The sequence below is a fragment of the Notechis scutatus genome, chromosome 4, assembly GCF_049901735.1.
Source record: "Notechis scutatus isolate UNSWTSFEM ecotype Mainland chromosome 4, rNotScu1.2, whole genome shotgun sequence".
Classification (NCBI taxonomy): Eukaryota; Metazoa; Chordata; class Lepidosauria; order Squamata; family Elapidae; genus Notechis; species Notechis scutatus.
In genome coordinates this window covers 91882010-91909882 of record NC_142012.1, presented here as the reverse complement: position 1 = coordinate 91909882, position 27873 = coordinate 91882010, and the positions used below count along the sequence as shown (strand labels likewise).

Genomic DNA, 27873 nt, shown 5'->3' with positions numbered 1-27873 from the left:
TATTACCTTCTCCGTGTTGGATGTTACGTCAGTACAGGTAGTCCTCGGTTTACAACAGTTTGTTTAGTGACCGGTTGAAGCAGAGGTGGTATTCAGCAGGTTCTGACCAGTTCTGGAGAACCGGTAGCAGAAATTTTGAGTAGTTCGGAGAACCGGCAAACACCATCTCTGACTGGAGATTTTACAGTCTCCTTCCCCTGCCACGCCCACCAAGCCACGCCCACAGAACCGGGAGTAAAAAAAATTGAATCCCAAGTGACAATGACACTGAAAAAAGGGAGTTATGACCATATTTTCACACTTAACCACAACAACATCCCCAAAATTCAGCCGCTTGGCAAGTGACAATGACACTGAAAAAAGGGAGTTATGACCATATTTTCACACTTAACCACAACAACATCCCCAAAATTCAGCCGCTTGGCAACTGGTTCATATTTATGATGGTTGCAGTGTCCCAGGGTCATGCGATCCCTGTGTGTGTGTGTGTGTGTGTGTGTGTGTGTGTGGTGGTATTCGACTGGTTCTGCCCGGTTCTGGAGAGCCGGTAGGAGCACTGAGCAGCGGATACCGAATCAGTTCTCTCCACTGCTCTAATGGCTCTGCTGTTGGGCCCACCTGGGTTCCCATACTCACCTTTATCCACTGAATTTGAAGCGCAGCTGCTTTGCGTGGCACAGAATAGTGCCTCACGGCAGCTGCTGAAGTGCCCGAGAGACCGTGCAGGCTGGCAGGAAGCGAGGTAGAATGCCTTTGCACCTGCACAAATGCCTCTGCACATGCGCAAAGTGCACGTTTGGCGTGTGTGTGCGCACAAAGTATGTGCTTGCGCTCAAAGCGCACCCATCAAACCACGCCCATCGAACCAGTGGCAACAATATTTGAATCCCACCACTGGTGTGTGTGTGTGTGTGTGTGTGTGTGTGTGTGTGTGTGTGTGTGTGTGATGAAATCTAACCTTTGATGTAGCTCTTCTATTAAAGGAAGAAGTGGATTCATCTCTCACTATAATAGCATTTACAAACACATCTCTTAAAAAAAGATAATAACAAAATGGCTACCATTTGACGTTGCGGAGGAAAAACAGACCACTTCGTTACATTATTGATGAAGCAGCAATTATTTCTCCTTTCCAGAAACGTAGATGTTTAGGTTTCACTGATTGGGGCCATGTAATGTATGCAGAATGCAATATATCCCACAATATCCCTTCATAATGCAGTGATTTCTCAATTACGTAATTAAAATAAAGATACGTTGCTTGCCGGCTTACTTTAAAAGGTGGGATATAGAACAAAGAGGTAGAAGAATGAATGTGAATTACGTTTTGTACCAACTAAAAACATTTGGTTAGTGAATAGCATTTTTTAATTAGAGTAACTATGCAGAAGAAGAGAAGGGAGAATTGCACTATCGAAGATTGTATCCGTTTCTGATCTCTACATAATTAAAGGATTTTTTATTGTAAAGAACATTCAAGAAGTTGCAGTAAGAGATTGCAGCCTAAAGAAAGAAGCACAGTTAATGCTTGCATTATGCAGAGACAGGGAGGTTAAAGGGGTGGATAACTATATAAATATTACAGTAGAATTTAAATTTTTGATAGAGGACTGATTTAAATTATCTGAATATGGAAGAACCTTGTAGTGGTAAGAAAATGAGATAATTCTGAAGAGAAGCTCAATAGAATATTTATGTGATTTAAATGACAGGAAGGCAAAAGAAAGATTGGTTTGAGAAAGAATTAAATAAGACCTTCATTAAAACTATATATACAGGGAATTTATATAGTGATAGTGTCCTGTATTATTAGTTCTCCCATGATAATTACCTAGAAACCTGATTGTTTTGAGATTATCACTATTTTATTTTCGCTAAGGCTATATTGACACTGAGAAATTCCTGAATTCAAATCTAATTTTCTCCATATTCTTTACTTCTGGAGTTTCCTTTCTGAAGTGTTCCTTAAGCAACAAAACAAATGTCTCTTTTTCCGCAACGCTATGCTGTAATTGATTTATAGTATCCAATAAAGCTTAAACAGCCAATGTATTTTGGATTTGAAATAGAAACAAAATTTGGGGAAAGTAAAAGATTGTCTTAAATGTTCTTTATTCATTTTTTGTTATCTAAATTTAAGTGAAATATGATTAAGTCTAAATCATATTAAGACTAAATATTGTTAGACAAAACATGTATTGTTTAATTAGTACCAAAGGTGCCATTTTATACACAAATTCACTGATGGTACAAATATAATGATGTGCACAATTCCTGATGTTTCCTTCTCCTTTGAATAGCTTTACATAGCACACCTTAAGTGTACAATGTATCTCAGATTTTTAGCGCTTACCCAAAAGTGTTATTTGATTATTGTCTGCAAATAACCTTGAATACATTTACTGCAGAAATGTGACAAACATTCCCCATGACAGGCATATATATAGTAAGAAACATTGGACAGCTTTAAAAAAAAAAGAGAGAGAGATACTGACGATGATAAAAGGCATTTTTATTATTTCATCTGAAACCCTCATTAGGTATTTTTAGCTCCTTACATTGGTTAGTCTTGAAATAAATCTTTTTCATAGAAGACACAAACAGTGGCACAAACATACGGATCAGCTGTGTGGAAGCCAAGAAAATAAAAGTACTTTGTACGGACAATCAGTAGGACAAAGTCACAACTGTCTGTGGAACAGAGGAATATTATATATGACCGCCAGAAGTTCCAACAGCACTGAAAAAAAGTGGCTTATGACCATTTTTCACATTCATGACTGTTATTGTATCCCCATGGTCATGCGATTTATATTTGGATGCTTGGTAATTGATGTTCTGACCAAGACTTCCTGAGATCATAATTAAGCACACACTTAGTCCAAACAAAGCTATTACGTTCATTCCCAACCCATAATGAGTCCCAAACAGTCTCTTGAGATAAGCACCCACCTTTATCTCCTTTGAATTGCTGCCAACAACTAAAGTGCGAAATTAACTGTAAAAAGCCAAACAAAATACTAAGTCCATACAGAGCTTCAAAGTTTAGTCGGAACAGAATGAACAATTTTGCTTCCTGCAAAGGTTTCATCATCTTTGCCTGTCCTTTATGGGGGAGGCAATCACCTCCCAGCCTTACTCCCGAGTCGCCCCTTTTGTTTCAGCTGCTTTCGCCTTCTGGCAGCACATGCGCACTGGGAACAGGCTCCCCTGGGTCCTCTTCCTCGCTGCTGCCAGAATCTGAAGGCTCCGGAGTCAGTACATAACTTCCAGGTGGTCCTGGGCCCATCTCTTATCGGATGCAGGACCCTCGTCCAAGTCCTCCCCAGACCCCCAGACTGGTCCCTGTTCTTCCCTGTCCAATTCTGTTGCCGTCTGCACAGGCTGCCGACGAACCACAACAACTAACTCACATTTATGATGACTGCAATGTCTCGGGTCCACATGATCTCCTTGTGCAACTTTCTGATGAGCAAAGTCAATGGGAAAACCAGATTCATTTAACGACCGTGTTTCTAATTTAACAACCGCAAGGATTCCCTTAACAACTGTGGCAGGAAAGCTTATAAAATGGGGTGACAAGGGAAATTTTATGTTCATAAGTTGAGGACTGTCTGTAGAGGGAACCATCATGGCATTCGTGTAATGGCTTTAATTGATAGCAATTATTAGGTAGCAACTAGTAGAAGCATCTTGAACTTTGACAGCTATCAGCACCTTATTTGAGCATCAATCTTAGCAGCAACATTCAAAATGCATAAAACCTAATGCAGCATGAAAGTGAGCTTTCGATATCACAAATATTTCTTGTCATCAATTATTTTTCAGAAAGTACCATCACTGTTTGTTTAACGTTGACTCTAAAGAGTGTACCAATACAAGTGATCAGATTCCCTTGCTCTTGTGATGCTGTGAGTGGCCTAATAGTCTGCCAGGAGTGGATACCCCCATCCACCCCACCCCCAAAACGAGTAGAAGATGGGTTATTTCCAAATTAGGTAGTTTAATGTTGAGGTCATGTCAGATGAAGTTGGTTACACATGCGCTGGTAATCAACAAATCTGTATTCGCAATCTACCCTTATTTAGGAAAAGTAAGTTTTTAATTTAGAACTAATTATGGACTTAATTGCCTTTCATGCTGTGGCACTGATGATGTGTGTGCAAAATGGCTACCCCTTAAATTAATAGGATCGACACTCCAGTTGCTCTTAATATTTGTTTCTCACCTCTTTTACCTCAGAAAGCGGTGCGAGAGACGCAATTTGGTAACAGTTCATACCAGAACAGTAGATAAAAACAAAAACTGAAGAAAAAAAATAAGCACAAACCTTAAAGATGGAGCCGTTTGGTGAGTTGTTTGTGACTGCAGAATGAGCCACAACATTCAGAAACTTTTCAAAATGCTCTAGGGTAATCATGTACACAGCAGAGTCTCCATTAACACTTCCGTACTCTTGTAATAAAATATGCATGCTTAGAGATGTTCCCGATTATAGCTGCTTAAAAGGCTAATTCTAAAAAAGGAATGTAAAAGGTTGGATGGGAATAATTGTATGCTTAAAACTGAGCATGTTTCATGCTTTCAGGCCTTCACAATAAAGCCATATCATAGCTCTCCAAATTTTCATGGAACACTACTCATTACTAGAAATGTATTTTGAGATAGTTGATGCTCTCATTTTTGGAGACCTGATATGTCTTGTGAACTGAGGATGTTGCTTTTCTGTGGCACTTGATCATTACTGAGATAGACTGACAGAAGACTACTGAGTTTCTCTCAGAGAAGCTTCTTCAGTATTGTGGAGTAATCAATATCTGAAAAGAGTGTCCAAGTTTTCCAAGGAAAGTCTGAAATCATTGGTTTAAAGCAGGGGTCACCAAATTTGGCAGCTTTTTAAGACTTGTGGACTTCAACTCTCAGAATTCTCCAGCCACCCATGCTGGGGAAATCTGGGAGTTGAAGTCTTAAAGTTGCCAAGTTTGGAGACCCCTGGTTTAAAGCATGGCTGAGGAGGTCAACAGCATCAAAGTCGCAGGAACAAATGGGCACGATTAAAATATGTATTGCATCACACAAACCGAAAAGGAATGGGATTTCAATCACTTTGGTTGTGCCCACCATTTTGTCCATGTTGATGCACCAAAGCTGCTGCTGAATATTTCTCAAGGGGTGGGCAAGTGAGCAAAAGCATACCAGCCAAGTTGCTTGCAAAGAACAGTGGTTGGTCTAGAATTCTGGGAGCTGAAGTCCATACATCTTAAAGTTGCCATGTTGAGAAATATTGGTCTATCTCAGGGGTGTCAAACTCATGTCACAGCAGTGTCACATGATATATTGGGACTTCCCCCCCTTCGCTAAACCGGGTATGGGCATGGCCAGCATGTGTCACATCTGGGCCACAGGCCAGGAGTTTGACAGCCCTGGTTTATCAAACCAAATGTTACTGTGTGAAGCATAATGTTTACACGTTGGATTAATCTCTGAGAGTAAAGTACATGTCATTTACTAAACTGGTAAAGGTAAAGTCATTCTGGGCCATTTATTATAGCTTTATCCCAGAGAAGACAGTTTGTGAGATATAGCCACCTGATCTATCCAAGAATTTATTGAAAAAAACTAAGATTTCAAACATGGCTTGAGAAGATAGTTATGTCTTCCAAAGCAAAATAGAATAGAGATTCTACTGTATGCAGGGTTGCTGATTTGTTTATCAGTATAGCAATAACAAGAAGGACTTCTACTAGCAGAAACCCTAGCAGAAATTCTCATTTTATGCTATTATTGTAGACCAAGGGTCTTCAAACGTGGCAAGTTTAAGACTTGTAGACTTCAACTCCCAGAATTCCTGAGCTAACATGATTGGAGGAAGAATTCTGGGAGTTGAAGTCCACAAGTTAAGCTGTCAGGCTTAACAAAAGAGTTAAGCAAGTGAAGTCAACAGGTTGGAGGACCCATTTACAGCAAAAACATATTTAATGTATTCCACAGTGACAACATTAGATGATTGGAAGATTGTGCTATGATGACTTTACAGTAGATTTTATAATCTTGTGGTCCCTCAGAAACTGCAGGAGGACCTGTTCTAGTGGCCTCAGCTAGCAGAGGGGATATTGGTACTTGTAATGCTGAAGGGCCACAATGCTTAAACCTCCTGTCGAAATGTCTGTGCTACAAAATGGAAGGAAAGAAGAGATCTTGGAGATTTATTGAGTTGTATTTAATTTTGCTTTTTTTTTTTTTTTTAACTTTGGGAGCATTGTTGTTCTGTAGTAGGGCTGTCAAACTCCCAGCCCATGGGCCGGATGCATCATGCACTGGCTACAGCCACACCCGATATGTCACATAACGACACCATGGTGACATGACTTTGACACCCCTGTTCAATAGAGATGAAGGGATGGTGTTCTTTCTTTTTCTTTTTTCCTTTCTGCGTAATTCCACCTTCTTTTTGTGAGATGTGTTGGCACATCTTAATCAGGGAACACCTGAGCCATAATTAAATATTTGAGTTTGTCATCTGGCTTTGAGAAGCTGTTTGAAAAGGAGCCAACATGGTCATTTTGACAGAAAGTGAAATGCATTTGCAGGATCTTTTGCTCTGGATCTGAATCTGCAACGTCCTCTTTTTATGATGACTACTGAGAGGTTTCCAGGCACCATTAAATGATATCAGATAATTATTAGTATAGCAAAGCTAGGAATCAAACTGAGATAGAAGAATGTAAGTATTTTGTTAGTGAAATGTTATTGAAAACGTATTTTGAATGTGGAAAGAGAAATCAGAATATATTAATTAAACTCTTTTATTTTGTTGTTTTGATGATAAGTTGATTTGAATGCGAATTTATTTTTCTTCTAACATGAACCATTAAGGAAACTGATCTTTGTATGTACGTGTGTGAGAGAGAATATCAATATGCATGTTTATTTCTATCTGATTTATATCACAAGTGGATATAATACAGTCATATTTGAGTTGTCAGAACCTTTTAGTTGAAGAATATTTTATTTTGAATATATAGTTGAAAATAGCAAAAAGACTGATCCTCAGAAATGTTGGGGATGATCCTGGAACTTGAATAATTTAAGCTCTAGAATAAAGTTTCCCACCCTGGCAATTTTAAGACATTGGGAGTTGCCCAAATTTGCCAACCAGCTCTAGAACCTTCTGCCTCTTGTCATCTAATAAGCATGTTGTTCAGTTGCTTAGTCATGTCCATCTCTTCATGACCCATAGACTACAACATGCCAGGCCCACCTTTACTCCACTATCTCACAGAGTTTGCCCAAATTCATGTTCATTGCATCAGTGGCACTATCTAACCATCTTATCTTCTGCGGTTCCCTTCTCCTTTTGCCTTCAATCTTTCTCAATATCGGATCTTTTTCCAATGAGTGCCTTCTCCTCATTTGGTGGCTCCAGCTTTTGCATTTGTCTTTTCAAAGGTTGACTTTTTAGGACTAATAAGCATGAAAAGTCCCTAAATATTTTTTTGCAACACTAGTTTGGTAGAACGGAGACTGCAGACTCTGGTTACAATCGCAACAATATTATTAAATTCTAATTGTTCATCTGCCATATATATTATATTTCCTCATGCTTTCTGTTTTGTGAGGTTTTTTTTTTTTTTCATTTAAACCATTTCATTTACACTCACTGTACATGTGAGTGTGTGTAGACCATTTTGCTTTATGCTTAGGTTTTAGTGATTTTCAAATTCTTTTTCCCAGATTTATAATTCTAGAAATAAAATACTGGCTTTGTTCCATGTAGCAATTAAGGTTCATTAGCAGAACTGTGTGGTACAGATGGCCAAAGCATACTATGTCTGCTCCCATCTGTTTCTTAGCCAGGCATGTCCGTTCTATTAACAGTCATGAGCTGTGAAATTCACCCCATTTATATCACTCTTCTATCATATCTTCTTTGTCCTATCAATCATTTTGATTTATTCCCTATCCCAACATGCATTCCTTTCCCTCTTCTTCTTGCTCACACAGTATCAGTGATATCCTCAGGACCAAATATGTTTCTCAATCCATATAATTTCCAGAGGTCTACCACCATGGTTCTTTATTCTTCCTAACCCTTCTTTGATTTTAAACTGGCCTTAGCTCTGTAAAAGATCTTGTAATAGACGTAGTTCAGCTACCACTAGTTAAAAAGAGTGGTCCGCTGATATGGTCAAGATTCTCCTTGTCGATACATTAGCACAACATCAATGGGTAAACTGCTAATAGCTTGTTGTTCCTTTAGCTTGTGCTAGAATAAAGAATTGGATTTTTCCAAAATGTTCAGTGATGATGATGATATGCTATATTTTGAATAAAAGCAGTCTTTTGTGAGTTCCTATTTCTAGGCATGTTCAACCTCAGCAATGAATAATCCTGTTGACTGGGATTTAAGGAAATGGTTTTCCTTACATACTTGGTGGCCAAGAGATTGGGGAATGTCCCAAAGATGCTTTTTGTTAAAAGCAACTGGACTTTCTAGGGTTTTTTTTTTTCTTTAAAAATGTTTCACTTCTCATCCAAGAAGCTTCTTCAGTTCTGAAGAAAATCCAGTTGCCTTTTGGAAAGGCAGCCATGGGACAAGCATGACCTGGATGAGTAAGAATCTCCATAGAGATTGGTGAATGCAGTTTTCTAAAATAATATGATTGTGATGAACTAGGTAGAGAGTCCTTATAAATCATAGGATTCATGTATTCCCAATTTAGACAACCCCATCTTTAGAACTTGTTTTCTTTAATGATAGATTTTTTAAAAAATTACAATATTATCTTTTAGGAAAATCAGTTTGGAGTTACTGATATTCCCTTCTACTTTTGGTGAAATAGGCTTCCGTTTTGGATAGTTGAAACATGTTTATAAATCCATTGGGAATCCAAGGCAGAAGCCACTTATAAAGAGAGGCGCTGGCAGTTGTAAACTACAAAGTATCCAAGTTTAAAAGTAGTGGGAATTGTGGTTTACAAGCCGTAATCTGAGCAAAGTTGCCTCATAAATACTATCTGGGTTCTGAAAGCCTCATGGGGCTCTTTAAAGTTGTGTTCCATATTGTAAGACAGTCATGCAGTATTTAGTCCAGTTTTTGTACCTGTCACAACCCCAGTCTGAATTTCAATTTGAATCTTAATTCGGATCCACCCTCTCCTCTTTTAGTCAGAGTGGCTGCATTGAAGATTATTTTCTTATTCTCATAGGAAGAAGAAGCAGAGGCTTATGAAAAACATTTAAATTGATAGGAAAATATCAGTTGCCTTCACTTGGATAAAGATGAATTAGAGTCAGTCAGCATTCCACATAAAAATACGGCTCCAAAAACATGCAGATCTTGTCCTTCAGAACATAAATAACCCTCAGTAGATATTCTAGGGGAAATTAATGTGTTGTGAGAGAAGCCAAAGATTGCAGACAGGCAGAAAAAAGGCCTTTGCTCTTTTCTGGTGAAAAAGTATCCAGGCTGACTGGTGGCGCTTTCCATCAAGATGGAGACAGACTGAAGGGTTGAAATGCCTGAGGAGACATAGCCGAGCTCACTTCTGTTTGATTAAAAACACTCTCTGGATGTGTTTGTGTAGATGTGTCATTGTGTTCAGATGGGAAGGGCTCTGTCTTTGTGCCTCCAGCACAGAAGGGCCTATCTTTGTGTTTCAGCTGTCGCCTCCTCCCTTGTAAGCAAGTCTAAGACTTCTTGCTGTAAGATTGAATCCATACCTGGAGGAGATGCGGGATTTGAGATCCACAAAGCATCTGATTGCTTTTACATTCAGATCCTAAAACGTTCTTCTCCTTGGGCCAAATCCTTTGCCTTTGCAACAGTGATGAGGGACTTCACTCTTGTGGATGAACTGTAACTGCTAAACATTTGTGTCTGCCTGACTAGGGAGAATTTTGTACCATCAGTCTCCAGGAATTCCTATTCTAAAATATAGTTGGTATTTTTTTTTCTCAACAGAAGGAAGTCCCTCTGCATTTAACTGCAGGTGGGAGTGTGTGGATGAATATGAGAACTTCGTCATCATAAAGAAGTGATAATGCTCTTTTTGGAGGGTTGTTTTGCTTTTTGCTGTTTAAGTGCACAGCATTACAACTCATTATTGTTCCCAAAATATTGCAAAATTGAAATTATTGGCAAACTTCCTTCCTTCCTTCCTTCCTTCCTTCCTTCCTTCCTTCCTTCCTTCCTTCCTTCCTTCCTTCCTTCCTTCCTTCCTTCCTTCCTTCCTTCCTGTCTTTTGGGTCTTGTAAAAATTGAAATTATTGACAAAGTAACTTCCTTCCTTCCTTCCTTCCTTCCTGTCTTTTGGGTCTTGTAAAAATTGAAATTCTTGGCAAAGTAACTTCCTTCCTTCCTTCCTTCCTTCCTTCCTTCCTTCCTTCCTTCCTTCCTTCCTTCCTTCCTTCCTTCCTTCCTTCCTTCCTTCCTTCCTTCCTTCCTTCCTTCCTTCCTTCCTTCCTTCCTTCCTGTCTTTTCGGTCTTTGTAAAATCCACCAAAAACCTTTGAAATTGATCAAAGTAGAACTTAAATATCTCAGCTTCCCCATTCCCTCTTCTGGATGTTTTTGCACCATTTCAGGCAGATCTATTAATGTACTCCTATGCTCGTTGCATACATGGCAAGTGTCTTAACAGTAATCATTTGTCCTGGCTTGCCCAGGTTTTCAAAAAACGAAGCTGCATGGCTGCTCTACTAAGATCCTGATGCAGTATTAGCCCTGTGATTTATTACATCTGTTTCAAGGTTTAAAAATTGAAGCATTGCATCAAAATTGGAGAGAAGAGAAAGTACTCTTTCTCAAATGCCTTAAGCAGCGTTGTCATGGACTTTTTGTGAATTCATAGGATTTGTTGAAAGATACAGTGCAAAATCTTTTTGAATATTTTCCTGTTTTATTTTTCCAACAAATAGTGAAGTGCAAAACCAGATTGATACTACACTATCCATTTCCTTCCGATTAGCTCAGCCAGTTTAATATATAACTAGGTACATATTATATATATTTATCTTTTTATTATTTAATTCCTATTGTGTATAGGGTTTGTAAAAATTGTATCTTTTAAATATTGTACACTGCCCAGAGTTATCTTGGGTATGATGAGCGGTCAATAAATTTAAAAAATAATAATAATTAATAAACTGAGCCTGGGGTTTTCTGTCTTCTTCTGTTGATTTTTACTGATAATAAGCAGGAAAGAAGTGAAACCATGGCTTGAGGCTTAAAGTGGATTTCAAAGGAAAGGTTATCGTCGGCTGAACATTATGCAGCTTAAATGTTCTCTGATAACATATGCATAAACTCTGTTGGCTTAATGTGTATGTATACCACTCTATTTCTAAAGTCTCTAACAATATATTTATTGGTAATATTGTTAGCCATGGTAGTGCAGTGGTTAAAATGGAGGATTGCAAGCTGACTCTGCCCACTGTCAGGAGTATGATCCTGACCAGCTCAAGATTGACTCAGCCTTCCGTCCTTCCAAAATCAGTAAAATGAGGACCCATATTGTGGGCAATATATTGACTCTGCAAACCATTTAGAGAGGGCTGTAAAGCACTATAAAGTGGCATATAAATCTTAAGTGCTATTGCTATTGCTATTTTGAAGTAGAAAAGAAGAGCACTAGCTGATATTATTTCTCTCTGAGGCTAGCAACGTTACTTTTTGGCTCAAATTCTATCTGGTAGAACTTGGGCTTTTTTGCATCCCTTTGTGGTAGACAGATTTTGTTCCGTGTTGGTTTCCAGTCTTCAGCCGATTTGTTTGGATTAAGCCCAGCTCCATTTAGGAATCTTTGAATTTCTCTCAAATTAACACTGCTGCTGGAAATTAAAACTTCATTTCCAGATCATCAGCCAGTTTTGCTCACTATTAAAACAAATCATCAACAGCCAGTGCTCTCTAACCCATCTTAAATTACCTATTATTGCAACTTCTCCATCTAAGTTCTTCTCCAGAGTACTCTTTTTGGAAAAACAAAACAAAAAGACCCCAGGTTTTTTCACTAGCTCAGCAGCCCTCCTTCTTTCTCCTATGGGAAAGTCTTCTTTGGGACAACTAAGCTGTCTTCTACTCTAAAATTCTTGTCAATTTATTCAAACAAGTGTTGGGGCACCCATTCTTCATGCCTCAAGTGACAGATTCATAGAGTGAATTGACCTCCTCTAGCTTTTGACAAGCATGATTTAGGAAAGCCTCATTTTGAACTTCAGCAAACTATAGCTAAAATATTTTCATTTAATGCTCTCTATCCCTAATTTACCTCATGAGTTCAATTTCATCCTTACTCTATCCTTCAAGCAGACAAAATTGTAACCAAGCTTTGATGGCTTGAAGAAGCAATAGAGGGTAAATATTTCTTTCAGCTTGCTTACATTTTCTTCATTTCCTTATCTTGAAACAAAATAAACACTGTCAACCAGTATCTATTTTCTTCTGATTCATCAACCTTATGGACTATAAACCCAGATCTAAAAGGACATATACAAGTATAGTAAAATGCAATATCTAGCACAATGGGAGATGATACTGAATTTAAGACACATGTACACATATCCCCATGGAAGATCATCACGGATAAAAGATCATCTGTCATCATTACTCTACCATATTCTCAGATGACTGTCCCATTTTAAAGTTACATTATCTGGGGAAATAACATTGATTTTTATTTTCAGGAAATGTAGTAGAAGATTATTTCTTTTCTTTTCTGTGAAACTTTTATTAAGCGTTTGTGAGAAAAGAAAACAGACAAGAAAAGAGGAGGATGACATAAAAGGAAAATAAAGTGAAATGAATAAATACAGAATTTAAAATGTCTACAATATATTACAGTACAATACAGTGCATATTAGCACATGTATAAAATGATGAAGTTAGAAAACAGGGTTTTTTTCTCTTTGTGTCTCTGTCTTTTTCTTTCTCTCTTTAACTATTTTACGCACACCCCTGCCCCAGCCCTCCCAAAGCACCTCCGTGGGCAGCAGAGGCAGCGGACCTGGCTGCATCCCTGCGCTGCTTATGGTAAGGAGAGCTGGGAGAGCACTGCATGGTGACTTAGCCAGTCAGATGAGCCCGAGGATGTTTGGGGGGGCAGCTAGGTAGGCTGGGCAAGGCCCGGGGACAGTGAGGGAACCTGTGAGCAGGCAGATCGGCTCCGGGCTGCTTCTTTCACCTGCTCTTGCTGGGAGAGCTTCTCCCAGCAGTGCAAAAAGCTTACAAGGCCCCTTCCTTCGGGAAATGGCTCCTGGGCAGCAGAGAGAAATGGGATTCAACCTGGCTGTTTCTCTGCTGCCCAGGAGCGAAAGGCAGGCAGCAATGGCTGGCCTGGCGGGCAAAAGTTGGCTGCAGGCATGTCACGCATGCGCACGATGTTGTGCATGTGCAATAGGGACTGACTGGGCAGGGAGCGGAGAAGCGGGCAGGGAGGGGTGGGGCCAGCCAGGGTGCCATTTTACAGGTTCTCCGAACTACCGGGAGCCCTAACATCCGGTTCTATAGAACCGGACAGAACCGGTAGAATCCCACCCCTGAATACAAAGAGGAGATCTCACTGCCTTATCTGTAACTTTTAACTTTGATACTTTTGACCATCACATACAGTTTTACAGCCAGACTCCAAAATTTATTTCAGTCGCTGTTCAGAATGCAATGAAACTATTGTATTAGTTGTTAAAATAAATATAATCAAATAATAATAAAATAATAATTGGTGTAATAGGTCTCAACTAGACTGTTAATTTAAATGTCTTATTGAAGGCAATCCCTGTTGGGGGCTTCAAGTATGAAAATGAGTCCGTGCAGCTACGAAACAGATTTTTGCAAATAGAAATATAATTTTAGATTCTCTGTTAGCAAAGAGGATTTGGACAGAAAAAATGTCTGAGTGACCTTAAGAAGCAGAATAAAATTTGCTGCTCAATACGTAGAGGTGTGTTAACTTGATTCAGTCTCATCCAAATTACATGGGAAGAGTCTCCAAGGTCCTGAATTTTCATAAAAACCTGCCTTCCCCCCAAAATGCCAAGAGTATAGCACTGAAGGAAACTCTAGAAGGTGTCCATCAATTTTTGGGATAAGTAAAGAAGATAAACGGCTGCAGCAGATCTTTGGAATTCTCTAAGATGTTGGAAAGTCTTTGAAGCGCAGCTTAAATGATTCTGAATGCTATGTCTCAGTTCATCTGTTTGATCCCCTCTCTAATCTTTTCTGATCGTGAAGGTAATAGATATTCAGGTGCAAGAGCATAGAAATGCAAATTAGGTCTGGTGCTCTTCTACCGTGTAGAGATAATATAAGCAGAAGAATTCCCACTGGTGCTAGAATAACCCTTAGCCAGGCTCCCAAGATAACTGACCAAACATTATTATCAGTTTTGGGCAACCTGGCCTCATGGCTTAGAAACCACATTAAGAACATATTTGGGTGACTTGAAACATCTAAATTTGGACATTTTCAAGGGAGTCGTCACTGAAATGAGGTCCCCACTGTACCTCATAAGATAATGGTGTAATTTATTTGTTACAAAAAGTTTGGTAGCTGATAAAGTTCCTTCCCTACTTTCGACTGAATCTTAATATTGCTGTGCCTCTCCCCTTTTTTAGCCATATATTTAACGCGAGCAGATTCCTTGAGGAAGCTTGGAAACAACTAAATATTTAAAACTCTTGATTTATTCTGTGTCACGGATGTCTATACACCAGCTGTGGAACTTCGTAGGATTGGGGAAAAAAATGCATGCTTTGTTTTATAATATTTCATGACTACATTGGTCCTCTTGGTAATGTTGAACAAGGGCCTTAAGGGATCTAACCTTCTCTAGGTCAAAATGACAGCATCATCTGCATAAAAGAAAACAGAAAGATATTTTTCTGCAATTTTGGCATGCAAAACTGTCCCTTGAAGATTCCGATGAGAGAATTTATATAAATATCAGGAATAGAGTCAAAAGCTAACTTTGTTTTACCTTCTCAAGGAACTTTCCAGAGTAACTACATTTCATTCTCCGTCTTGCATTATCATGTCATTTGGGTATCAACAGTAGCAGATCAATAGTAGAGTTCTTATTTTTCCCATTTAAAGGTAAAGGTTTCCCTTGTCCAGTCATGTCTGGCTCTAGGGATGTGTGTGTGTGCCAGTGGTGGGATTCAAATTTTTTTTACTACTGGTTCTGTGGGCGTGGCTTGGTGGGTGTGGCTTGGTAGGCATGGCAGGGGAAGGACACTGTAAAATCTCCGTTTCACCCCACTCCAGGGGAAGGTTACTGCAAAATCCCATTCCCTCCCCACCCCACTAACCAGCTTTCAGCTCCATTGTCCTGTACAGGGCAACAACAGAAGACCCAGCCAATCGGCAGAAAATAGATGGGGGCAGCACCAGTCAGAGGTGGTATTTGCCGGTTCTCATGTTCCTTGATTAAGGGAGGTCAGGCTGGATGGTGGAGGAAAACAACAATGACCCGCTGCATGTGTCTGGGCCTGTGGAGTGCAGGGTGGCAGCGGCAACTGGCATTTTACACAGTAGCGCTAAGGTCATGGTGTGAGGCGCCAAGTGGGCCTTCTTCAGTGGCATCAGGGCCAATGCCGGGACTGAAGTCCGAGGTAGTCCTCAATGTACAACCACAACTGAGCCCCAAATTTCCATGGCTAAGTGGGACAGATTCCAAGTGAGTTTTGTCCCGTTTTGCAAACTTTCTTGCCACAGTTGTGAAGTGAATCACTGAAGTTAACACCATCCTTAAGCGAAATCTGTCTTCCCTGTTGCCTTTGCTTGTCAAGAAGGCCGCAAAACGTGATCACGTGACCTTGGGACATGGCAACCGTCGTCAACATGAGCCCGTTGCCAAGCATCCAAGTTTTGATCATGTGGCCATGGGGATGCTGCAGCGGTTGTCAGGGTGAAAAAATGGGCCCAAGTCCTTTTTTCCCCACTGCTATTGTAACTTTGAACAGTCACTAAAAGATCGGTTTTAAGTCAAGGACTACCTGCCGAGGCCATGGCGGTAGTGGCAGCTGGCTGAGACTGCTGAAGGTCTCTACTTCAACCTTGGCAAGCCAGATGGGGGTGATAGGCAGGTGGAGGGAGTAAGTGTGGGCTAGCCCAAATTTTGATCACATGACCGCAGAGCCCCTGCAACTTCAGACACAGGTCATGAATCCCATTGCTCAGCGCCATGATAACTGCAAACATTCGCTGAAGGAATGGTTGTAAGCTGTGGACTACCGGTATTCCATCCTTTATAAACTTACTCAGCCTCAAGGTAACATTTCTTGTTCGGTGCAGTGCAGGGAGGAACCTTTTATGCTGAGAAAGCATAAATGCAGGATCGTGAGGGCCTGCGAGAGCTCCTAAATTTAAAATATATGGAAAATAAAAACAGGCGTTGTCTTAATTCTTCATCTGCGCCTCAGATGCAAAATATGTGCCCTGTCAAAAGTGCTGTGCTCCACAAAATATTACTGTCTCAGTATTGCATTCAATCAAAGTGGCCTTTATGTAAAACAACTCCTGTCCCATCCCTGCATATATATGGCTAAAGATAAAAATATCGCCTAGGTAAATTACATATGTATGTATGTATGTATGTATGTATGTATGTATAGTTTACCTAGGAGATATTTTTATCTTTAGCCATATATATGCAGGGATGAGATAAGTCACAGGAGTTGTTTTAAATGAACAACAACACACATACATATACATATACATATACATACACATACATACATACACATAAACACACACACACACACACACACACACACATGGTATTTAGGTTTCTTTGGGTATTTTCCCACGTCTTAATAGTTTTGCTTTTAAAGTTATAAGCACAACAATTAAGACATGGGAAAATACATGAAGAAACCTAAATACCATACCTGCAAAAACATAAGAAATATATATATATATTGTACACACACACAACTCTTGTTGTAGTGTACCTAGGAGATATTTTCATCTTTAGACTGGAGAAACAAGCCGCGTTCCATTCCATGTTATATTTTATTCCTATAATTGTGTGAAACAATTTTCCCAAGGAATTGCCTAATCTTCCCGCCCACCCTCACCCCTAAATTAGATAGCATGCTGGAACAATTCTTTTCTGAAAAGCCTTTGCTGCCTTTTGTTGTCACTAAGCTTAACAACAATAGAAATTCAAATCTTGATTGTGCAGGGATTCTAATTATTCCTCCTTAACTATATACCTCCCATCTTTTCCAACATATAACCACCTATATTTAGTAGTTTGGTTTTACAGACCATTTTCAAAAGGATTCACAGAACTGATAATAGAATAGAATAGAATAGAATAGAATAGAATAGAATAGAATAGAATAGAATAACAGAGTTAGAAGGGACCTTGGAGGTCTTCATCTAGTCCAATCCCCTGCCTAGGCAGGAAACCCTACACCACTTCAGACAAATGGTTATCCAACATCTTTTTAAAAAAGATCCAGTGTTGGAACATTCACAGCTTCTGGAGGCAAGTAGTTCCACTGATTAATTGATCTAACTGTCAGGAAATTTCTCCTTAGTTCTAAGTTGTTTCTCTCCTTGATTATTTTCCACCCATTGCTTCTTGCCCTGCCTTCTGGTGCTTTGAAGAATAGCTTGACTCCCTCTTCTTTGTGGCAGTCCCTGAGATATTGGAACACTGCTATCATGTCATTCCTAGTCCTTCTTGTCATCAAACTAACTGGACACACCCAGTTTCTGCAACCGTTCTTTGTATGTTTTTGCCTCCAGTCCTAATCATCTTTGTTGCTGTTCTGTGAACTCTTTCTAGAGTCTCAACATCATTTTTGCTCCAAGTGTGGCATTACCAAGGCATTATAAAGTGGTATTAACACTTCACATGATCTTGATTCTATCCCTCTGTTTATGCAGCTTCCAAAGACAATTCACTAGAACATGACAGTGTGTGTATGTGTGTGTGTGTGTGTGTGTGAGAGAGAGAGAGAGAGAGAAAGGGGGGGCGTATACCACATCTGTATGTTCTTGTAGTGTCTAGAATTCTTCAGTCACCATTTGAAATTTGACCAGGTAGAAAAAAGTTTATAAATTTGAAAGGGTCCATTTTATTCATGGAATCCTGTATCAAACATAACAGGTAGTCCTCAACTTACGACTGTTTGTTTAATGATGGTTGAAAGTTACACTAGCCTTGGGAAAAGTGACTTACGACTGGTCCTTAAAGCACCACCCCATGGTCATGCGATTGTAATTCAGGCATTTGGCAACTGGTTCACCGTTACAAAGGTTGCTGCAAACTTGCCTGTATGTGATTGTGAGTTGCAGCCTTGCCAGCCAACTTTGGACAGTCAATTGGGAAAGGCATATTCGCTTTATGGCCACCACACGACTCACTTAACAACCACATGATTTGCTTACTGACAGAGGTCACATGATGACTTGCTTTATGACCACACCAACTTATACGATGGAAATTTGGGTCCCAATTTTGGTGGTTAGTCAAGGATTGCAAATGCTTCCAGTGCTGATATTTTGATTTTACAACAGAATAACAGAGTTGGAAGGGACCTTGGAGGTCTTCTAGTCCAACCCCCTGCTCAGGCAAGAGATCCTATACCATTTCAGACAAATGGTTGTCCAATCTCTTCTTAAAAACCTCCAGTGTTGGAGCATCCACAACTTCTGGAGACAAGTCATTCTACTAATTGATTGTTCTCACTGTCAGGAAATTTCTACTTAGTTCTAAGTTGTTTCTCTCCTTGATTAGTTTCCATCCATGACTTCTTATCCTGCATTCAGGTGCTTTGGAGAATAGATGGACCCCCTTTTCTTTGTGGCAACCCTTTAGATATTGGAAGACTGCTATCATGTCACCCCTAATCCATCTTTTCATTAAACTAAACATACCCAATTCTAGCAACCGTTCTTTACATGTGTTAGCCTCCAGTCCCCTAATCATCTTTGTTGCTCTTCTCTGCACTCTTCTAAAGTTTCAACATCTGTTTTTATATCGGGTGATCAAAACCAGATGCGGTATTCCAAGTGTCATCATACCAAGGCATTATAAAGTGGAACTAACACCTAATGTGATCTTGATTCTATCCCTTTGTTAATGCAGCTTAGAATTACATTGTATTTTTTGGCATCTACAGCACATTGCTGGCTCATATTTAAGGGATTGTCCACTAGAACTCCCTTTCACAGTTACTGCTATTGAACCAGGTACCACCTATACCATATCTGTGCGTTTGGTTTTTCTTGCCTTAAATTTTCACCAAAATTTAATTTTTTCACTACTGAATTTCATTTCGTTAGCTAAGACACAGGGTTCAAGTCTGTCAAGATCCTTCTGTATCCTAAGCCTATCTCCTGGAATGTTGGCTATTCATGCCAGCTTGGTGTCATCTGGAAATTGAACGAGTTCCCCATCTATCCTCATCTAAATCATTGATGAAGATATTGAAGAGTACTGGGCCTAAAATAGAGCCTACTTACTTCTGTTCGTACAGGTGCAGTTCCATTAAGGACTACATGTTGAGTGCACTTGGTCAGCCAATTACAAACCTATCTGGTAGTGATGTTGTCTAACCCAGGGATCTCCAACCTTGGCAACTTTAAGCCTGGCGGACTTCAACTCCCAGAATTCCCCAGCCAGCCAGAAGTCCTCCAGGCTTAAAGTCGCCAAGGTTGGAGACCCCTGGTCTAACCCACATATGATATACTTGAATTGAAGAATATTCATTTTAGTATATGCTGAAAATAAAAACCTGAACCAAAACTATAGTATTTATATTTCAGTCTTATTTCTAACAACCAAACCTTTTGGTTTTAATTTGTTTTCTTCGTGATGCAGGCCTCTCTGCCAAACACCATCGTATTTTCTTGTACACTAGTCTGCTTGCTAAGTGGAATTGATTCAGGTCATGGCCATTTCATCTCTCTTGAGACCAAATAGTGCAGCCATACCTCTGCAACTTCCAGACGTTTTCTGTAGCCAATTAAGTCTTTGTATCTGGGCTTTTGGATCTTTTTTTTTAAAACTTTTCTTATCAGAATTCTTTTAGCTCAAAAATAGCTTGAAGTCTCCTGGCTTGCTCTGCATGTTTTAGATCCCTTCAGATTGCAGAAAGCATTGACATCTATGGACTGCAAAGATCATTTTTAAAACCTTTGTCTTTCCTGTAAGCACTTCATGATTGATTTTTGTGTGTGTGGCTATTTTGTGTGTGGGGAGGGGAGGGATCATTGTCTTGTAAAAAGATCCAGCCTAGTTTCAGTTTCTTCGCTGATTATTATAGGACACAAATGTTAGTATTTAATTGAATTTAAACTTCTGCACACAATTTCTTTTCCTGCACCACTGGCTGGCATACTCTAAAATATCAAAGAGTCAACAGATGTTTTCAATTTTTCCCTTTTTTTTCTCTTTCAGTGTGTCTTCTGGGCTTTGGGCTGAACAATTGATTCAAGTTTTCTTTTGCATATTTTTCAATGGCTTTGTGATAAAATCAGAGAAAATATTTCCCTCTAGCAATTCTCCCATACAGCTGTTGTTGTTTCAGTGAAATTGTATAGTGAACAGCTACTTCAGATCAGCCAAAATTTTCAGCAAGCTATTTTTAGTGATCTATGGGTTCTGATCAGTTTTCAGATAGTTCCACCAGAGATTTATCTTGGCTTTTCATATTTTGCCCTGACTTCAACAAATGCACGCAAGTTCCATTATTTAACAGCATTTCTCACAGTTGAAATTGCTACTTGGAGATATTTAGAGGTTGTTTTTTTTTAACAGCCCTGCTTTGTAAAGGTGAATTATCTTAATTTTCAGTTGTTCAGACAACTGCTTAGACGAGCTCATGTTGTTCAAAGTAAGTAGTTAATGAGGGGTTACAGTATTTGTTCACTCGTGGAATTGTCTTTGATTCCTTCCTTCTGTCTCACAATTCGATTGCTTTTTCAGTATTATTGGTCTCTTCCGAGCTTTCAAAATAAAGCTGAATCACCAAGAAGGGTGATCAAACTTCTGTACCTGCTACATTTACTATTTGCTTATTTTTAATCCAAAACCAACCACATGTAATTAGCAAATACCCATTGAGATGAGCAAAAAGATACCTGCTTAACCTCGTATCACATGGAGTTTGTCTCTGCTTCTATTCTATTCAGCTTGATCAGCGGTACTTAAAATTTTGCATGGAACTAAACGGGTTATATAATAGAAGATAAAATAAATAGCCAAAAGCCAATAAAAAGCCATTTAAGATCATCAGTGTTGGGGAGAACTCAGTATTTTTCTGGAAATGGGTTAACGGATATTTGAATTTCAATACCGACAGCCTGGGATTGAGGCCCAAGAGGCACACAACGGGGTGAGCTCCCATTCCTGTCCCAGCTCCTGCCCACCTACCAGTTCTAAAGCATGCAAATGCAAGTGTATAAATAGGTACCACCTTGGTGGAAAGATAATAGTATTCTGTGAATCTTTGGTGTATAGCCATGCTGGCTACATGACCATAGAAAATGTCTTTGGACAATGCTGGTTCCCTTGGCCAAGAAACAGAGATGAGACCACCTCCTAAAGTTGGATATGATTGGATAGGGAGACCTTTACCTTTACATTCCCACTCATGCTTAGTAATACTATAACTACCGTGTTTCTCACATAATAAGGCCGGGCCTTATTTTTTTTTGAGCCCCGAAAAAATGGCTAGGCCGTCTTTTCGGGGGTGACTTAATTCCCCCCGCTTGCATCCTCGCCACCAGCCGCTCCTAACGGGTGATCGTGGCGAAGCGCAGAGAGCTCCCTACTCCCACCTTTGCTGCCACCTTTGGCACCCACTGCTGTTGCTTTCCCTTCTGCCCATTCCGCCGCCGTGTTTGGAGTGCCGCCGCCATTTGGAGCTCCAAACAGCGGCAGTGCTCCAAACACGGCGGCAGCTCGAAACACGGAAGCGGCAGCTCCAAACACGACGGCGGGCGATCTTTTTATTTTGGTCCACGCGAAGTTCAGAGTGAGCAAGAGAGGGAGACTGCGATGCCTCCATCCGAGATGGCACCCTCACTAGTGGTTCACAACGTGGCTGGAAGCCCGTGTTTGGAGCTCCAAATGGCGGCGGCACTCCAAACAGGAAGCGGCAGCTCCAAACGTAGTGGCGGAATGGGCAGAAGGGAAACCAACAGCGGCAGGTGCCAAAGGTCTTGGGTCTGCAGCAAAGGTGTTTGGTGGGAGTAGGGAGCTCTCTGCGCTTCGCCATGACCGCCCATTAGGAGCGGCTGGGGGTGAGGAATTGCTGCCCGCGGGGCGCTCCTAACGCCCTTCCCCCTTATTTTGCACGTTTTAAAATAGGCCTAAATTTGGGGGGAGGGGCTTAATTTGATTTTATGACAAAAAAACATGCTGGGCCTTCCTATTGGTGGAGAAACACGGTAAATTTGCAGATGATACAACAGTGGTGGGTCTCATCTCTGGGGGGGAGGGGGGAGTCTGTCTACTGAGATGAGGTAGACTGGTTGCTTTTGTGGTGTGGAAACAATAACTTGGTCTTCAACACCAATAAGACCAAGGAGCTTATAATGGACTATAGAAGGAACAGATCAGACATCCAGCCCTTGCTTATCAATGGAGACCAAGTGGTGTAAGTGGCCAGTTTTAAGTTTCTGGGTGTTACCATAAAAGAGGACCTGACCTGGGGTTCTCAGCAGAGATAATCCTACCCGAGACTTCTCAGAAAACAACAACTGAGTGAAAAACTGCTGGTGACCTTCTACTGCTGCACCATAGAGAGTATTTAACCTTACTGCAGGCCCTGCCAATTGCACAGTGGCAGATAGGACAGCACTCCAGAAGGTTAACGTCATTGCCCAGAAGATCATTGGTTGCCTTCTCCCCTCTTTGGAAGAGCTTTATAGCTCCCCCTGCCTTAAGAAAATTCAAAACATTATCAAAGTTCCATCTCATCCTGGGAACCCTTTTTTTGAACTATTACCCTCTGGCAGACGGTAAAGAATAATAAAAACAAGAGCAAAGAAGCTGAAAAACAGCTTCTATCCCAGGGCAGAAGCTCTTTTGAATTCTGTTGTATAGTGCAGTGTTGGTGTGGTGTCGGGGGTTTCCGGTTCAATGTGTGAAGGGTGAAGGATGTGTGTTTGTGTTTATTTTCATAGTCAAAATGGACACTGAAGATGATATTTAATTTTGTTGTATGAAGTACAATGACAATAAAAACTAAAGTAGACTTCAGTAGACAATCTGCGGGTTGTTAACTAGGAATACATAGAGGATAATGAAACTGTAGGCTTTTTCAAAGCTACTGGAATGACTTTGAACTTAATGGCAAGAAGAGTTGGATATATAACAGTGGTGGGATTCAATTTTTTTTTACTACCGTTTCTGTGGGCGTGGCTTGGTGGACATGGCAGGGGAAGGATACTGTAAAATCTCCAGTCAGAGGTGGTGTTTTCCGGTTCTCTGGGCTACTCAAAATTTCCGCTACCGGTTCTCCAGAACTGGTCAGAACCTGCTGAATACCACCTCTGTTATATAACCCATTTTGAACTAAGGGTTGGGGGAACAGATGTAAAAAAAGCAGAAGTACTCAGATGGAGTATGGATTTTTAAGCTTGTCTTAATGGGGAAACTAGATTATTCAGCCTTTGTTGACCCTTGGCACAGCAACGTTCAGCTGAGTCAGAAATTAATGCGGTTGTTCAAAGATTTTCTCAAAGAGTTACTTTCATTTTAAGGCAGAGCAATTTCCTGCTTCTTTAATGGAATGAAGAAAACCACTTGAATGTGATGGTTCTTCAAAGCAATACTACTGAGTTCTTACAATAATGTACACACACACACACACACACACACACAAAATCTGTCTCCAGTATTATGCTAATTGCTGAAGCAGCTTTCTCCTGAACTTTATATACCTGAGTGTGCAAATGCCCTTGAACAGCTCTATTGCTGGTATTTGGAACAAGAGCATCGTGTTTCTCATTTCATTATTCTGACTTGGACAAACTGGCCATAGATGGATGTAGATGGACACACTAATTGCAGGTTAGTAATCTACATAAATTAGAAATTTCTCTCCTTGCCCCATTACCCTCCTCCCCCATCGCAAAAACGCCTACTCAGTCTTGACTAAGCAAATTAAAGGTTTATTGTTGGATCTTGGTGCCAAAGTTCTATCTTCCTTGATGTACAGGCCTTCTTTGTGTAATCTGTGGAAGTCGTAATTAAACTTCTCTTGTGTGATGAAGAGCTACAATCGTATTTCAGTAGAAAGAGACTTTTAAGAAAAGGAGCGTGTTGGTTTGGCAAGCTGATAGCGACTATTACTTTTCTTTTTATGTCTTCCAGAAGATTGTGTAAACAAGAAATGTGAAATATCAGAAACAGAGATGATTTACTGATGGGCCATAGGCCAGATACTATTCTGTGTAGCCCTTGGCAGCAATACTAAATACTCCTTGCAGATTTACTCATGCCTCCAGAAGTTGTGGGGTGCACAATGGCTCAGCAGTTAAAACACTAGGCTTGTCAGCTGGAAAGCCGGCAGCACAGGTTCGAGACCTGAGTGCCACATGACTAGAAAACCTCCAAAGTTCCTTCCAACTCTTGTTACTCATAAGGAAAAAAATTATGAAGTTTGTAACAAGGAGAGGATTATTGTTTTTGTCTTTAGATATTGCATGTAATTCCTTTGATAATTCTCAAAGAAGAATCAAATTGAGTGTATCCCTGTGCATGTATAAACACACAGGTGTACCCAAAGAAACAGACATACATACATATATACAAATATTTATTCATAATCTTCTTACTTATTCTCAGATTCTTCCTCGCTAGTCCCTTGTAAATGTATATTACTAACTTTACATTAGAGCCTGACTAGCTAGGAAAACATGAAGTGATGGACCCAGCTCCCCGTTGAGACTGTCATAGAGAAAACCACGCATCTTCTAGTTGCCTAGCCTTCTTTTCTACACCTTTTCGAAATGAATTTTTTGGCAATGCAATGTAGGTTAATAGCTGTCAGCCAAGAGGCTGGGTTGGCCCTCTTCCGGCAATAGATCAAATGGAGCAAAAGTATTGTTGGTACTCTGCTATAAATAAAGTTTCAGAAACTCCCTTCCTGTTGGGTAAAATATATATATATATATATATCCTGATAAGTTTTTTAAAAATCATGTTTACAAGTTCTTTCAATCTGGGTCAGGGAAAGGGGAAGGGAAAAAGAAAATCATGAAAGGTGTATCAATTATATGTTGGATGGTAGAATAGAATAGAATAGAATAGAATAGAATAGAATAGAATAGAATAGAATAGAATAGAATAGAATAGAATAATAGAATTCTTTGTTGGCCAAGTGTGATTGGACACACAAGGAATTTGTCTTGGTGCAAATGCTCTCAGTGTACATAAAAGAAAAGATACATTCATCAAGAATCATAAGATACAACACAATAGTCACAGGGTAGAATAAGCAATCAAATCATACTAGGAGTGATGGGAAGATTAATAGTAATAGTGCGGATTTGTAAATAGTTGGACAATGTTGAGGGAATTATTTGTTTAGCAGGGTGATGGCGTTTGAGGAAAAACTGTCCTTGTGTCTAGTTGTTCTGGTGTGCAGTGCTCTATAGTGTTATTTTGAGGGAAGGAGTTGAAACAGTTTATGTCCGGGATGTGAGGGGTCTGTAAATATTTTCACAGCCCTCTTTTTGACTTGTGCAATATACAGGTCCTCGACTGAAGGCAGGTGGCAGTAATTGTTTTTTTCTGCAGTCCTAATTATCCTCTGAAGTCTGTGTCTGTCCTGTTGGGTTGCAGAACCAACCAGACAGTTATAGAGGTGCAGATGACAGACTCAATCATTCCTGTGTGGAACTGGATCAGCAGCTCCTTGGGCAGTTTGAGCTTTCTGAGTTGGCGCAGAAAGAACATTCTTTGTTTACCAGCATCACACACACGCTTACCTATTGTACTCTTTTGAGGTTTATAATTTTTCATGATTTCCTCTCTCCTCTCTTTCAGCTCTTTGAGAACTTCGAATTTGGAGAAGTACAGCTGAATTCCATCTGTCTCTCACAGCGATTCTCCACTGACCAGTCGGGTTACTACGCCTCATCTGGGCAGCTCAATTTCTCCTGAATTGCAGACTCATCTGTCCCGATAGATTGCACATAATGAGATCCAGGAGTGTCTAATATACAAGGGCAATAATGATTTAAACGTGCCCTGCTATTAGATCAGGGTCACTCTGTTCTCCCGAATCAACCTTAGAACTTCGCCAATATCTGCGCAAAAAAAAAAACCTGACCTAAACTGAATGAAAGAAAATAGTTATGCAATTAAATAAGTTACTTTGGTTGGCAGGTGTTTTGTTGGGAGAGAAAAAAGCTGGAAATAAAAGACGTAATAGTACCTGCATTTAGGAAGCTATAAATGTACAGAAATTACCCATTAATTATTTTTAATGGCTAACTTTTCAAATTAAAGGAAAAAAAACCCACGTCTTTTTGTGGCACTTCAAATTGCCCTGAAATCCAAGTCTTTTGTAGCTTTCAAAACCAAACCTTTGCTAACCTTGTGATAGTTTTTCCTTTAACTGCAAACGGCATTTGTGTGGGGTTTTTTTGTTGTTGTTGTTGTTTCGTTATATAGCTAACATGCTGAATCCACCAAGGATTCATGGTGGTTTACAACTAATGATTAAAACATGCACATTACAAATACAATTAAAGCATCCATGGTAAATAAACTAATTAAGACAATTAAATCAAAACATAATTACAATAATTGTCAGAACATCAACCGCCAGTCCAAAAACAACCATAATAGTAAAAATGACGGCGAAAGAAGAATCATCAAAAGCCCTTCGGAAAACTGTTTGTTGTTGTCTTCTGGGAAGGCATTAACGAAGATACCAATTTAATTTGTAAGGGGAGCCTGTTCCATAAAAACTGGAGATGAGAAAGCACCTCCTAGTTTCCTCTCCTCTCATTGGAAGCGAGGAGTCCCTATAGCCTTTCCTGGAATAATAATCACGGTTGGGAAGATTCAATGATTCAATTCAGAGAAGATGACCTGTGGTGCATTTAGGCACTGAGCCATTTACAGTTTTATCAGTCAAAATTTGTAGTGGGATTTAATCTGGATTCCCAAGAGGCAGGAAGAGCATTCCAGAGGAGAAGAAGGAAAAGAAGAAACCCAGCAAAGTTGAGATGGTTTGTGTGGGAGAAAGAAGATAAAGGCAGCTCCTCCGTGGGAGTTCTCAGAAAATATGTTTTATGGTGCAAATCATCTGCATTAGACTGGCAAGATTTCTGTCTATAGGTGAAGCCCAATAAAGGAAACTACTTAGAAGAACCTCAGCATGTCCCTCTTGGTTTTTGGAGCCTGACAAAACCAGCACTTTGAATTGCACCTGAAAAGTTATCAATAGCCAGTGCAGGCCTACAACACCAGTGTTGGATGTTTCCGAGAGTTGGTAACTACCAGCAGTTATTCAAACAATCATTGGTCCTATCTGCCAGTTGTTGTGGAAATTCCCCAGTCTCTGCTGAAACCCATCTGGAATCATAAAGTACACTAGATGTAATATTCATCATCTGTGTGTTCATCAGTGCGAGATCCCAGGTGGCAGTGAATCTCATAAGGACCAAGAAATTTATAATGTCTGCCCTACAAAGTAGACCAGATCAAGAAACAGGTATTGTGTCTGTGCCTCAAATTAAGATTGGGTATAGTAACAGAACCTTGCAAGCCTGAATGTGCTTCTTTCTCTCTTACCTTTCGTGTAAATTTGAAGGGGGAAGCCTGAGGTGTTTGCATTTTCCTTCTATGGGCTTCTGCAATTTTTATCTGCTTGTTTCTTGGTACAGCATCCCCTC

General features: G+C 39.9%; 1 protein-coding gene across 2 annotated transcripts in view; it reads left to right on the top strand.

The window, feature by feature from the left end:
* The window catches only part of ASCC1 (activating signal cointegrator 1 complex subunit 1), a 107456-nt gene extending 80715 nt beyond the window's left edge, over positions 1-26741 (top strand). For both annotated transcript variants that reach the window (XM_026681225.2, XM_087964104.1), the window contains exon 10: positions 26015-26741. In XM_026681225.2, the coding sequence (XP_026537010.2) occupies positions 26015-26131 (117 nt within the window). In that variant the 3' untranslated portion in view covers positions 26132-26741. The remainder of the gene's footprint in view (positions 1-26014) is intronic.
* Positions 26742-27873: the final 1132 nt, after the last annotated feature.